The 14,950-nt window shown below is 43.4% G+C and overlaps 1 protein-coding gene across 4 annotated transcripts in view; it reads right to left on the bottom strand.

Moving 5' to 3' along the window:
• Positions 1-14,950, bottom strand: part of LOC146220701 (ras-specific guanine nucleotide-releasing factor RalGPS1) — a 107,448-nt gene that overhangs the window by 50,598 nt on the left and 41,900 nt on the right. For all 4 annotated transcript variants that reach the window (XM_084693424.1, XM_084693425.1, XM_084693426.1 and 1 more), the window contains one exon: positions 4,472-4,598. In XM_084693424.1, the coding sequence (XP_084549550.1) occupies positions 4,472-4,598 (127 nt within the window). The remainder of the gene's footprint in view (positions 1-4,471; positions 4,599-14,950) is intronic.

Raw genomic sequence — 14,950 nt, 5'->3', positions numbered from 1 at the left:
ACAATGTCCATGGCAGAGAGAAGACAAAGGCAGTTTTAAGTTGTTTTCTCCATTCAAAGACTCTTATGAATTTCCTGAGGGGAGGGATGGGTGTCATGAGGTTCAAGAAAGGGTATTGTTGGAAAAAATACCTTGTTCCTTGCCCCCAAAACTCACAACGCTTGGAGAGATATCATCGCTGTGTCTCAGTGAGCTATTAGAGAGAAATTAGGTCAACCGAACCATTCAGCTTCTCATTGACACGGTGGGTGAATCTCAGAGACTCCGAGATTATTGTTTATGTTGCGGATGGCAAGATCAGGTCTAAAGATGGTTATGGGGACTAGGCCCATTCACATTCCTTACGATCACAAAGTCTAGAGTCAATGTGTAGATTAAGGTTACTGTAGAAGTATCCTTTCAGGGGTCCAAACACACATTTTAATGGTGTAGGGGCCCTACATATCTAACAAAACCATCATAGAAAGGACACTGGACCAAGCCAACTTACAACCCCTGAAAATGATAATGTCCTTTAATGTGATGCAAAGTTTGGATAGAGATGAAGAGACATTAGGAACACTGTGGCAGCGTCACAGATTAGACGAATGAGTTCAATACTCTGTGAATCCTTTGCATGCCCAATTTTGCCTTAACATGAGACCAAAAAAGACCTGACTACCATGACATATTGTTACAACATTATCATTATCGGGGGTATTGTCAATGTTATCCATTGTTTAAATCCTCTTTGTACATAAGTTGTTTTAAGATTATTTTTTTAATATAATGTATCAATCGAATGTGTACCATCAGAGCCTTGCAATAAACTATGTACAGCCAACTGTTTTGGTCAAAGTTATCATTTTAAACATTACTAATACAACTTGAAGCACAGATTGATTGATTTGGCAAGGCCAAGTACATTCTAATATGTACCTGCATTTATATCCATTGTTGAAGATAAATGAACACAATCCTGTCTCAAATAAAGCAGCAAGAAATGTAATAAAATGGTGCTTATGAATTTCTTGCATGCTAAGGGGGGGGGGTATCAGTAATGCAGGTTACCATGGACACAACCCCCACCACCACCACCCTCTTAATTGTTTTTGTTTCCATGGTTCTAAACAGGCCAACACAGAGCCACAATAACCCTAAAGTATTCAGAACAGACATCACATTAAAACGGCGATTGAAGAGTGCGGGTTAACCTTCCTGTCACTCAAACGCTCGACCAGTCAAAGCTCTATTCTTATCCCTCATCTTGGCTGTCATGGCGACCTCAGTTTCCAAAGAGCTGGGAGACAGAAATTGCTCTAGTATCATAAATGCCTGGAAAACTCGTTAAAAGGGGGAAGGCCTCGCACACAAAGCAAAAAAATAATAATATATATATATATATATATATATATATACCCACACACACACACACACTTTGCACTCTGCGACATGTGCAGTCAATCGAATGGTCTGTGTAGCGCCTGGTTTTTCTTCTCAACGTAATTATGCCAGGAACAACCGAGCCAAGATTTCTCTTCTATTGACCAATTCACTTCAAAAGCTCTGGCCACTGAAGGGGAATGAAGACAGGGTCATTTTAAACACTGTTTAAAGTAAACAAGGGATGATATACCTGATTCAAGATGGATGACATACACTTATCCAAGGCAGTAACATGCGAACAATAATGTTATTGTTTCTCCAATGAGGGGCACAGATTACAGACTGGTCATGGTTTAGAAATGCACACAGTAGTCTCAAATGATCAGAACTGACTCATTAATGTTATTAATACGTTTACAGTGGAGGTTCTGCAGGTGGGACAAATGGGTTTTTGAAAAAAAACAAAAAGTAGTGAGACTTTGCTTGATGCAAGGATTTTCCATATTTTGAACCCGACGATGAATAGAAAAAACAAGGCCAGGAAAAGTGACTTGAGACTCAACAGACTCAATGTCAAAAGGTACTTGGCACATTAAGGTGGTCAGTATTACCAGTAACACAGCTACTGGACTTCACTCCAGGCCAAATGTGGACACTACAGGTAAATAACACTCCCAGGGTACCCTGAGAGGTCAAAGACCATTCAACTTGAGCTTCCAATTCATGAATTATCCATCTTATCCAGGAATAACACGGAGATTGGATTTCCTTCTGTAAAAGGATTGCCACCCTGACGGAGATGAGAATAACATGAAACAGCAAATACGGGAATTATAAAATGATGGAATGTGTTTTGGAAGAAAGCTGAAAAGTCTGTCCACTCCCATTACTTCTGGCCTCTAAATGCACTCACCTGAAATCATTTGGTTGTAATCTTACATTTCGAGGGGAAAAGCATGCCTCTAGGCTTTGATAACAACACAGGTTGATAGCACAAACTTTGCTAAAAATGTGAACAGCAAACGTGCAGGACGCAATGCTGTGCAGCTTCTTAGGTGAGAAGAAAATGAGTCTTTCATGAGAAGGATGAAGAGACTCGTGGGACACACACAATTCTAACACAAATTTTCCCTAACGTCTAGTAACTATGTGGATAGGGAGAACTAATGGCTGTTTCAGTGTGTGTGTGTGTACCAATAGAGACAATGTGAAGGTGAATGTGCTTGTATGGTGGTGACAACTCAATCAATAAATGTGCATCTCTTTATGCAATGTGCCTCCTGGGAATAGAGGACATGAAGATCGTCAACATTGATGGGCAGAATGAACCTGAAATCCCGGTGTCTTGGCATCCACACAGACGGGCAAGCAAGTTGGTAATGGCAGTCTTGACTGAGCCACACAGGGTGAGGCTGTCAGTCACACAAGGCATAAACCCGACCTTTGACCCAGCCAGGCACGAAGCCCAAACCCCACCAGGCCTCCCCTCTGAAGGCTGCCAACACTTCCCACACAACAAAGAGACCAGTGGGGGAGCTTCATACCGGTCTGAATAATATAATCCGAGGAGGATTAATAAAGAAAACAAATTCATTAAGATCACTGGGGGGTTCTGTGAGATGGCTCCAACATGCCGTTTGACGAGAGTCATTAAAATGCCAGTCTATGGGTGCCCGGAAACTCTACATGACCCTTTATGAAACCGGAATTAAAAAGTAAGTTGACTAAGAACGGCAAGTTTACAACCCACTGCTAGTTGGATCCTGCATGGTTCCCTACTACATGTTACCAATACTGTATAATCTACCGTATAACTGTTAAAACTATCACATCACTGTTTTGCTTAACCCTTGAAGGTGTCACAGATTAGGGGTGATTGACTAAGTGCTGTGTCACACTCTGGCCACTCACCACAAACCAGCCAAAACCTTTCTGACATCTCAACGGGACTGGGTCTGCTCATTACTAGGTGAATGTGTGCATGACTCATTTACAATCTTTTTTGCTTTTGGGATTTTACCTTGCACTATGGTCTCTTTTTCTGGTCTTGGTACAGTGAATTCCCCGTGCTTGGGAGCACACTTCTAAAGATGAGCATGTTTCCACAGCTCTTTTATAAGATATGCTCCACAAAGATCAAATCTCTGCCAGACCGATTTTTAAAGGGGATGGAACCTCAAACATCTTCAATAGATATCTCAGCGTAGATGTCCATTCACATACTCTGGTAAATCACAATAGCAGCAATGTGGGGGGAATTGACATGCTTTGTAATTCTTTCCATGGTTTCCTAGGTTACTTCCCCATCTGCTTTGAAATATAAATGTATATTGTTTGAATATCATTTTTTTCTTCTGGTGGATGATGGAAAACAAAGAATGTACTGGTACAATCTGTAAATCTGTCTTTCATATTATGTCCAACTCCGCTGAGCGTTATTGCTTTATTGTTATTAACCCCGTTGGCTGTATGTTCATTTCAACAGAACAGTAAAGAATGCTCTATTTAGCAAAATAGAGCTCTTCAGGTCTACGAAGAGGAAACACCTAGGTTAATTAGACTGAGATTAAACTGTGATTCACTGATCACAAAAGGACACAGGTAAAAGCATAGAAAATAGAGATACATATAGATTGAGTGGGCCTATCAGTATCCATTTAACAGTGCACAAGCTAATACTCTGTTCATGCCATCTATTCCCATCCCACCAATGATGTCTAGCGGAAAATGTCTGACCTGCGTTTTATGGTCCAGCAAAAAAAAAGTCTGGAATAAAAACCGCAGCAGCAACTCCAGTCAGATCAAATTTCACACTCTATTCTGACATACAATCTTAACAAAGCGTGTTTCTATCAACAATATATAACCGATATACTGTTATTCCTTCAAGCTCATGGTTAAGAGATGGGTCAGAAAAGGCAAAGAGAATTATTAAAGTGTTGACGTTGAAAAGCAGCCCGGAGAAGTAAAAATTGAGCATGAAGACAGCTAGCACTGCTGGAGGCCATTTTACTACATACTACAGGTTGAGGCCTCTCCCTCTTGGAAAGTTGAAAGGAGTTTGCAATGAGAGCAAAGAAAGGCATAGCAAAAAATAGAGACTTACCGAGGTAGGGGATACAGGGCACCATCTTGAGTGAGCGAATGTACTCCCTCATCCGTGTGTAGTTCTCTTCCTTGGACGTCAGAAAGTCCAATTTCTCAAATGTGGCCTTGTCCTTTCGGCTGATCAGCTAGCAAGAGACGCAAGAAAACCCCAATCAGATTGCTATTCATGTCACAAACAGACGTGCTCAAATTGGTTGGTACCCCTCTACAGAAAACAAACAATTTATTCTGAAATAACTCAAAACTGAGTCATTGGCATCCATCATTGTATTAAATATTCCATATTTAATAGAAATCAGACTGCGTTTGCTTTCCAACAATTTTGTAAATAATAAAACAAAGAAAATGGCATGGATAAATAAGATGGGACCCTTGACTAATATGTAGTTGCAAAACCTTTCTAGGCAATTAACGCAATCAAATGTTTTCGGCAGCTTTCAATGAAACTTCTTTTACCAGGTAGTTTGGCCCACTTTTCCTGAGCAAACTGCTCCAGCTGTCTCAAGTTTGAACGGTGCCTTCTCCATACTGCAAGTTTGAGCTCTATAGGATTCAGATCAGGACTGAAAGGCCACTTCAGAACAGTCCAATGTTTTGTTTTTATCCAATGTTGGTGATTTTAGACACGTGTTTTGGGTCATTATCCTGTTGGAGGACCCATGACCTGCGACTGAGACAGTGCTTTCCAACACAGGGCAGCACGTTTAGCTCCAGAATGCCTTGACAGTCTTGAGACTTGATTGTCCTGCACAGATTCAAGGCACCCTGTGCCAGGCGCAACATATCATCCCCAAAACATAACCTATCCTCCTCCATGTTTCCCTGTAGGTGTGGTGTTCTATTCTTTGGAAGCTTCATTTTTTCCTCTGCGAACATAGAGCTGATGTGACATGCCAAAAAGCTCCAGTTTTGACTAGTCTGTCCAAAGGACATTCTCCCAGAAGGCTTGTGGCATGTCAATATGCATTTTAGCAAATTCCAGTCTGGCTTTTGTTTTTCTTTCAAAAGTAAAGTACTCCTGGAGTACTATGGAGGCCACTTTCACAAAAAAAGCGACGGATGGTGTACCTAGAAACTGACATGCCTTCACCTTGGAGTTCAGCTTGTATCTCTTTGGCAGTCATCCTTGGTTCATTTCCTGCCCTTCGCGCTATCCTTCTGTTCAATCTAGGGATGTTTTTCCTCTTCCTACCGCGCTCAGGGAGGTTAGCTAAAGTTCCATAGACATTGAACTTCTTAACATTTGCAACTGCTGTCACAGAAACATCAAGCTGATTGAAGATGGGCTTGTAGCCTTGACCATAGTTGTCTATTAGTTTCTTTCCGATCTCCTCACACAACTCTCTCTTTTGCTTTCTCTGGTCCATGTTCAGTGTGGTGCACACAATGACACCAAACAGCATATACAGGCCTGAATGACTGATTGCAAGATTGTAGACGTGTGTTATACTAATTAAAGAAACCAATTGTTTTGGAAGATCACATACCAAATGCTTGCAAGTAAAACATGATGCAATAGCTTTTAATTTAATCAAGTTTCTGGAGGAATTCATTATTTAATTGAGCTGTAAGCATACCAACAAATTTGAGCATGCCTGTATTAACTTTCTTTTCTCAGCATTCAACTACCTTTGGGAAAACTGAGATTCCCAGTTTTTAAAAACCTTACAATTTGCCCATTGATTGACCAGCAACTGATTACACTGACATATCTGGCATCGATCACTTGATATAAAGAGTGCTACTGAACATCACTGACACCTACGAAATTCTAATCACATGTGGAGGGCCCAATTTCCAGAACAGAGAGAAACATTTGCCACTCAGTGTTCGATGAACAGACAGTATTTGAGGGGATATTGAGCTTAAAGACTTCAGAGCGCAGACTGTCTGGGGGATTCACGCAGGCTGCTCTATTTAACTACTTGGAAGAGCGTTATCACTATGACATCATCTCACCATCTGCTGCCTGCAGCTGTGCTGCCTCCCTGAGAGTATCCTACTTTATGTTCAGGAGCCGCACCTGGCACTCGTGCCATCTTTGTTTTGTCTACTTTATGTACTGTGTATAGACATTTACATTTAGTCATTTAGCAGACACTCTTATCCAGAGCGACTTAAAGTAAGTACAGGGACATTCCCCGAGGCAAGTAGGGTGAAGTGCCTTGCCCAAGGACACATCGTCATTTGACATGGCCGGGAATCAATCTGGCAACCTTCAGATTACTAGCCCGACTCCCTGACCGCTCAGCCATAGCTCAGTGGTTAGAGAGTGGTAAAACCAGTTAAGGTTGCAATAGTCCACATGATGTATTTGGGTTTTAAGTGTATTGAAATTAGTTTGAAGTTCACATTTCTCCATCTTAGGAGTGCTTCTGATGACATCTGTAATCCCTCATTTGTTTAGTACCAATTTGAATCGCCTTGACTTCAGCATTACAGCATAAGCGTTGTAAATTTTTTTTAAAAAAAAACACAGAGAAAGCAGGGACATATTTTGGTGGGAGCTGCTTTGAAGTGGTCTTCATTTCCTTCAACAATATGCTTCAGCAATACCACTACCAATACCACCATCTTCATATGTAACTAGTTATTTTTTGCAATTAGGTTCTGATTTCTGCTTTCTGTCTAAGGGTGGAAAGGAAACAAGTAGGGGCCAATGTTCAGGAAAATCGTCACCAGCGTCTTTGAAGTAACTGCCTGGTGTCTGAAGCCGAATCTGGGCAGTGGATTGCTTGAAATTGATGACTACTTCACCGAAGGTCTTCCAGGATGACACTGAAATGTACTTTTGACTCCACTTAGATCCATGCTCACATGAAAAGAAAATGTTACCAGACGCCTGAAAATCCTTGAATTCAAATTTGGTGGGTGATAAACTGAGATAGTAAAATGATCGATAGCTATAGTTAGTGTGTTTGTGTGAGTTAGTCGGCAGAGAGCACATACCTTGGTTTTTTTAGATTATTGTACGGCGCTCACAATATTCCAATATGGTGGAATATTTACTTGAGCATAAAAGGTGAAACTGAAATGACTCCTCTCTCCCATCCACTGGAACTTTTCATCTTTCCCTTCCATTGGATGGACTCTGCCTGGTCTTGAAGGCTACGTTAATTATTAACCACCGAAACACAGGGATACCTGCCACTGATCTGTTCCCTTAATCAGGTCATTACCATCAACACTGCTATGTGGATGGGGAAAAGCAAACCCCTCTTTGGGCAGGGTCCAGAGAAAATAAGAGAGCTCGGGATCCATGACTGGAGCTAGGTGGCTTTACAAAACATGTATGCAGGCCCTGCACAAATATTGGGGCAGGAAAATTGTGCATTAAGGTAGTCTTCACAGTTTTGCAAGTCTAGGACCATATGCAACGGCCCTCTCTCAGAAACACACTCAGAAAGTCATACATTCTTGTTAAACATACACACACACACACACAGGAATATACACAACCAATATTAAACCTGCTGCTGTTACAGACAACACAAAAACAAGTCTCCCTAGATGCATAAAAAGCTCAAAAATGAACACACACACACACACATAACCCCCCTTCTCCAACCCAACCATGCCACAACTCACAATAAGCCCCAGGCAGAAAAAAACAACCAAGTCTGCAAATTATTTTCAAATGTTATGAGTTGTTGACCCCTATTACTGGTTCTTTCCAATTAACTCTTGAAAGACCATAAATAATGTGACAGAACAACTCCAGCGTGCGCTCATTGCTAAAATAGCCCTTTAGATTGTAGGCCATCTCCTTGCAGTTTTTCCATCAAACCATTGGGACCGTCAATCATCCCGGGAGAGACTGTTGGTCTGTCAGCACCTTTGCCTAAAGCTTCTAACTTGCTTTAACTTGTAACTGTGTTACCACCATGATGGGCCTTCTATGGTGCTTTTGTTTGCTATGGAAACAGAAGGCAAAAGGAAACAGGGTCAGAAGGCAAAAGATGGCCGTCACAAGATTTACGCCTGCACACGACCAGATGACCTGGGATGTAAATTCCCCCAGAGCGGTGCTCCAGTAAATACACAGACCAGTGAACACCAAGATCTGGAGGGTATCGTGGAACCTCTGAGATCATGTTCCTCTGCCGGGGCTCCGTTGTCATGTGTGGGGACGAAGCCTTTCACATGGAGGTGGGAATGCAATGTCACGGAGATAATGACAGACTATGGTCATATTTCTTTCAATGCTGACAAAAGTATTTCCGAGGGTGTTAGTCTGGCTCATTCACCAAACTTTTCCCCGGCCCCATCCCTTGCAGACGTAATGAAAAAATGAAAGACTTTTCAAATGAAGCAAGAAAAAAGAAAAAACTATAAAGCCAAAACAAAATGTATGAGCCCAGTTTTTTTTCACAAGTGCCACAGAGTCAACTTAAAGTGACTTTACATAATGGAATAAAATGGGAAAACTAGGTTGTCAGCATCTTGGTGTTATTCCTGGAAGGGGGCAATGATCATTACAATACAGAGAGAGAAAAATCTGAGGTATAATTTGCTGTAGGATGGAAACTGTGGTTGAGGTTCTTTGGATATGAACATGTGTGGTTGGAGTGACAGCTGATTATTTGCTTGTGGAGGTCTGGGAAGCCCATGTTGGGGTGGGGAGTGATATTGGGGAATCACAGGAAACACACATTACAGACAGGGGACTCGGGAGGTCAAGTTGTCCGGTCTGTCTTCAGTAGCAATTGGCCAGAGGGGGAAAGAATTTAAGAGGCTGTGCTAAAAATGGACCTCCATGTAATGTAGGTTTCTCAGACTGAACTGAAATTGGGGATGTGAAGCTGGTTGCAAAATTCCCTAGCTCCTCTTTAAAAAATTAAATTAAAAATAACATTGAGTAAAAGTACAATCCATAACGTAAACATTTAGCATGAAGCGAAACTCTATAAACACTCAGTTAAGGCACAGGTTAAGAAATAGGCAACGTTATCTCTAGACTAGGCTTTAATCATAAAAGCTGTGCTTTTGCACTCCTTGAAACACTAAAACCAGACCCCAACAGTTGTGCATGTTCGTTTAATTGCCTGGAACAAAATGGCACATGCAATTTCACGGCTCACAAATGGTTGTTGATGACATGGAGAAATTGTTTTATATGCTTATATGATGATATGGAAAGATCGAGGACATACGAACCTGAGTATACTGTACCTCACATTTCTTTCAGTAAACAAGCACACTTAGACACACATGGAAACTTTTCCCAGATCTGACCCAACAAGTCAAGCTCAATTAAACCGACAAACAGTACCTTTACATTTAGTCATTTAGCAGATGCTCTTATCCAGAGCGACTTACAGTAGGTACAGGGACATTCCCCCGAGGCAAGTAGGGTGAAGTGCCTTGCCCAAGGACACAACGTAATTTTCACAACCGGGAATCAAACCAGCAACCTTCTGATTAATAGCCCTATTCCCTAACCGCTCAGCCATCTGACCCCAGTAACAGTAAAGTACATTGTAAACGCAGATATCTTTGTAGTGGACTCATGGAAACAAAATGGCTGTTAAGTCAGATGTCTGGTTGTCCTTTTGTGGCCCAGACTAGATACCGCATCTACCGCTCATCCGGGGGTCGGGTCGCGGGGGCAGCAACCTAAGCAGGGAGGCCCAGACTTCCCTCTCCCCGGCCACTTCCACCAGCTCTTCCTGGGGGACCCCGAGGCGTTCCCAGGCCAGCCGAGAGACATAGTCCCTCCAGCGTGTCCTGGGTCTTCCCCGAGGCCTCTTCCCAGTGGGACTGCACAGAACACCTCACCAGGGAGGCGTCCAGGAGGCATCCTGATCAGATGCCCGAGCCACCTCAGCTGGCTCCTCTCGACGCGGAGGAGCAGCAGTTCTACTCTGAGCCCCTCCCGGATGACCAAGCTTCTCACCATATCTCTAAGGGAGAGCCCGGACACCCTGCGGAGAAAGCTCATTACGGCCGCTTGTATTCGCGATCTCGTTCTTTTGGTCACTACCCATAGTTCGTGACCATAGGTGAGGGTAGGAACGTAGATTGACTGGTAAATAGAGAGCTTCGCCTTTCGACTCAGCTCCTTCTTCACCACGACGGACCGATGCAGAGCCCGCATCACTGCGGACGCCGCACCGATCCGCCTGTCGATCTCGCGCTTCATTCTTCCCTCACTCGTGAACAAGACCCCGATATACTTGAAGTCCTCCGCTTAGGTCAAGATCTCCTCCCCAACCAGCAGATGGCACTCCACCCTTTTCCGGTCGATAACCATGGCCTCAGATTTGGAGGTGCTGATTTGCATCACAGCCACTTCACATTCGGTTGTGAACCACTCCAGTGAGAGCTGAAGGTTGCGGCCCGATGAAGCCAACAGGACCACATCATCTGCAAAAAGCAGCCACCCTATCCTGAGGTCACTAAACCGGACCCCCTCAATTCCCTGGCTGCGCCTAGAAATTCTGTCCATATAAGTAATGAACAGAGTCGGTGACAAAGGGCAGCCCTGGCGGAGTCCAACCCTCACCGGAAACAAGTTAGACTTACTTCCAGCAATGCGGACCAAACTTTGGCACCGGTCGTACAAGAACCGGACAGCCCCGATCAGGGAATCCGGTACCCCGTACTTTCGAAGCACCCCCCACATGAGCCTCCCCAGGTTCAACAATCCGACGGACCCTCCTCTCCAGGACCCCTGATGGACCCCTGATGTCCAAGCGATGTTGCAGAGTCGTGTCAACCGAGACAGCCCTACAACATCCAGAGCATTAAGGAACTCCGGGCGGACCTCATCCACCCCAGGGGCCCTGCCGCGGAGCTTTTCAACCACCTCGGCGACCTCAGCCCCAGACATAGAAGGGCCCCCCCCGATAACCCCAGACTCTGCCTCCACGTCGGAAAGCGTGTTGGTGGAATTAAGGAGGTCTTCAAAGTATTCCTTCCACCGATCCAGGACGTCCCCTGTCGAGATCAACAGTGCACCATCCCCACCGTATACAGTGTTGACAAAGCACTGCTTCCCTCCCCTGAGTCGCCGGATGGTGGTCCAAAACCTTTTTGAAGCCGTTCAGAAGTCATTAGCCATGGCCTCGCCGAACTCCTCCAATGCCCGGGTTTTTGCCTCCGCGACCACCAAAGCCGCGTTCCGCTTGGCCTGCCAGTACACATGAGCTGCCTCTGGAGTCCTACCAGACTAGATACAATAATCAAAACCTCGATGGACTTGTAATCCCTTTAATGGCTACTGGGATCTATGCAAAATGCATACATTACAAAATCTTGCAATCTCTGCAAATATGGTGTTAACATATTTTTTGTTTTAACCTCTTAATAGCGTCACAGATATGTGATTGTTCGAAAGCGGGTCCCACAGAGTACTGTCACGCGTGTGATTCTGAACATTCCAACCTACCATTTTCCGATAGACAAAAACGTTCAGCCTGACATCACAACAACAAATATCTTACTTCCGGGTGCATTATGTCGATCATGGCTGGCGATAGTGAACCTTCACAAGCCATTGAAGCCAACAGGATTTTCCATGTCATTTAACCACAAATACGTTTTATGATTATTATGATAACACGTTTTATGATTTTGATCTTGTGAACTGAAAAATTTGACGTTCCCGATATCGTTGCTGTTGACATTGTTAGTACTGTAACGGTAATATTGTAACGGTGTATCAAACTAGTGACTGAGAGATCGCTAGCTAGCTACTGTACTGCTAGCATGGTCCTAACCAGACCCTCATACATTACATTTGTACAGAGGGTCCGGGATCTGTCCATTGACAAACGTTAACTTCCTAGAAGGCGGGTCCTCTGTTGAAGTTTAAAACTATTGGATCCGCCCAGACCCACTCTGATTTGCCATAACCAATCGCAAGCGTTCGCCTTAGCCAACTCCTTCACCACTACTGTAACGGAGCTAGCTGCCGTAGCTGGAAAATCAAACTTTTCCCGAACCCCGTGGGGAGGAGGGCCACAACATCCTGGCCACCAACAAAACTCAGCGTTGCTGCCACAACTGCAGAATAGTTTCGCTCGCATCTTTCTCCGCCGCCATTACTGAACTACTCAAACTAGTGCACGACATTAACGTCATCGTTCTCAGCCACTCCCTCTGTTCGCTGATTGGACCTACAAAAATGTTGTTTCTAGAAACCGACTTCAGAGCCTAGCTCCCAGACCTATCCTAATTGAGCGGAAGTACGTAGGAGGGCAGAGCCAGGCTACTGTACTGCTACTGTAGCTACAATATCCAACTTATCGAACTTATTAGGCTTATATATGGCTTTGAATTTTTTGCGGCTCCAGACAGAATTGTTTTTTTTGTCCAATATGGCTCTGCCAACATTTTGGGTTGCCGACCCCTGGTATATTCAATACAAAAAGAGCTTTGTTGTTCCAGACCTAAACCCAGGATGTCAGTTCTGTACAATATGCAAAATGTTTAAAGCTTACTGAAAATAATATGGCTGTACCATTAGCCAAAAGACTTATCCATGGTGGCACATAATAGCCTATTATGGAGCAAGAGCAGCTGTCGGGCATGGTAAAAGGATATGTGTTTTCCAGGGCTCGGCAGAGAAAATGATGGAATCCTGGCTGGGTGGACAGATGGAGTAGTAACAGTTATGTCAGTTTGCTTTCAGCGTCGGATAAAATACATGCTACTGTACTCTCACTGCTAATCAGCGTCAAAGTCACAATGCAGGATAGGACATAACAAGGTTCCTAACTGGTTGTAAGAGGACCAAGAGGCCTGCCAAGTCCACCTGGTATATTTGAGATTGCCAGGCTCAAATTCGCCACTTGGCAAACTATTAATTGCAATTCCTGCTTTTGAGCGGGTTTAGTAGAGGTATATTATTATCATATGTGCCATAAACATCAATCAAGACATCTGCTCACCTCACCTACATCACCGCAGTAGGTCTATAGATATAATATTTGGCTGAAAGTATGTGGACAACCTCACTAATTACTGAGCTCAGCCACACTGTTGTGGTCTTCATTGTCTAGGGGCCGTGCCACTAAGGTGTTACAGTAAAAAATTTAGTATCCCTAACTAAAGAAACCCTAAACTCCAGAGGAACTAACCTGACTTATTAGCCATTACAACACCCTGCCTCTAGGGGTGTGCGTAACACACACACCAATCACTCACAGGTGCATAATATCCAGCACATAGCCAAGGCATTTCTACTGATAATCATTGGCAATACAATGGGCCCTCCTGACGAGCTCAGAGTCTTTGAACGTGGCACTATCACTCCATGCCACAAGTCAGTTAGTGAGATGTCAGTCCTACTGAATTATCCCTGATCAACTGTCAGAGCTATATCTGTGAAGTGGAAGCATCTAAGAAAGACAGACATGGTAGAGCATGCAGACTCTCAGAGAGGGGCCGCTGTTGCATCACCCACCACTGAGTTAAAAACTGCCACGGACACGATTATGAAGAAAAATGATTGAATGCCCCATTATTCAACCCTTGATGCGAACCCGCAAACAACCCATTACTCAGATGCCTTGTGTAACCTGCTTCAAGGGCCAAACAGGCCTACACATTCAGCCCGACTTATTTATTGTTTCCACAGTTTTACTTTATTCCTTCGGGGGTGCTTGTGGAGGATCAAATTGTCGCATCTCTCCAAAATCCTAACATTCATTCAACTGGATTCAATAGAGACACGTGCACATGTTCTGCCAGGCAAAAATATCACTTTCGGATGATGGGGATTTTTTCCTTTTCTCTTTTCTGGAACGTAGGACAGCACTTTTAAATTCCACTTCGAATCCACGGGTAATAATCTGGGCTGTGCGCTTCGGTGTGTGTATGCGTGTTAAGAGCATCCTGGGATAACACATGAAAAGCTATTCAGCGAGTGAGTAATCCTAAAACCATGAAGCATGCTACCAAAGTGGGCTAGAAAACACTTCCTTCTTGAAAAATCAACGACAAGAGAGACTTATCCGTGAGATATAGCATTACTAACTAATAATTACTCAATTGAAAATCTGGAAAGTTGCATAACAACTGATATAAATAAGCAAATAAATTGCAGTGAAAGCCAGTGTTTTCATTTCATTCTTTTCAATATACAAAGTATAAGACCAGTGCAAAAAACTGCAGCAGAAAAAAAGATAAAAGTACATATACCTTTTACACATAGAGCAGATGCTTTTATCCAAACTGACATCAGAAATGCATAGTTTTACCAGTATTTCGGTCAAGGAATGGTCTGTACTGTATTGGCCATGCCCAGTGCAAAGTAACCGCATCTCGGCAACCAGGCACGGAGAACAATGATCATTTCAACTAGTGCAACCACGACATCTCAACTACAATATTACATAGAATAGCGCAGTAATAAAACAACAACTTATCTTATGATCATATGCCCCATCAACCTATTTAGTGGGAGCCACCTTTGTCTCTGGTACAACAGGATTTCACACAGAGCATGCAGAGACAGGACAAATTCAAACTG

This window comes from Hypomesus nipponensis, chromosome 27 (genome assembly GCF_054491055.1).
Source record: "Hypomesus nipponensis isolate SF chromosome 27, ASM5449105v1, whole genome shotgun sequence".
NCBI lineage: Eukaryota > Metazoa > Chordata > Actinopteri > Osmeriformes > Osmeridae > Hypomesus > Hypomesus nipponensis.
Note: the sequence above shows the minus strand (reverse complement) of the source record. Positions and strands in the feature narration are given on the sequence as shown.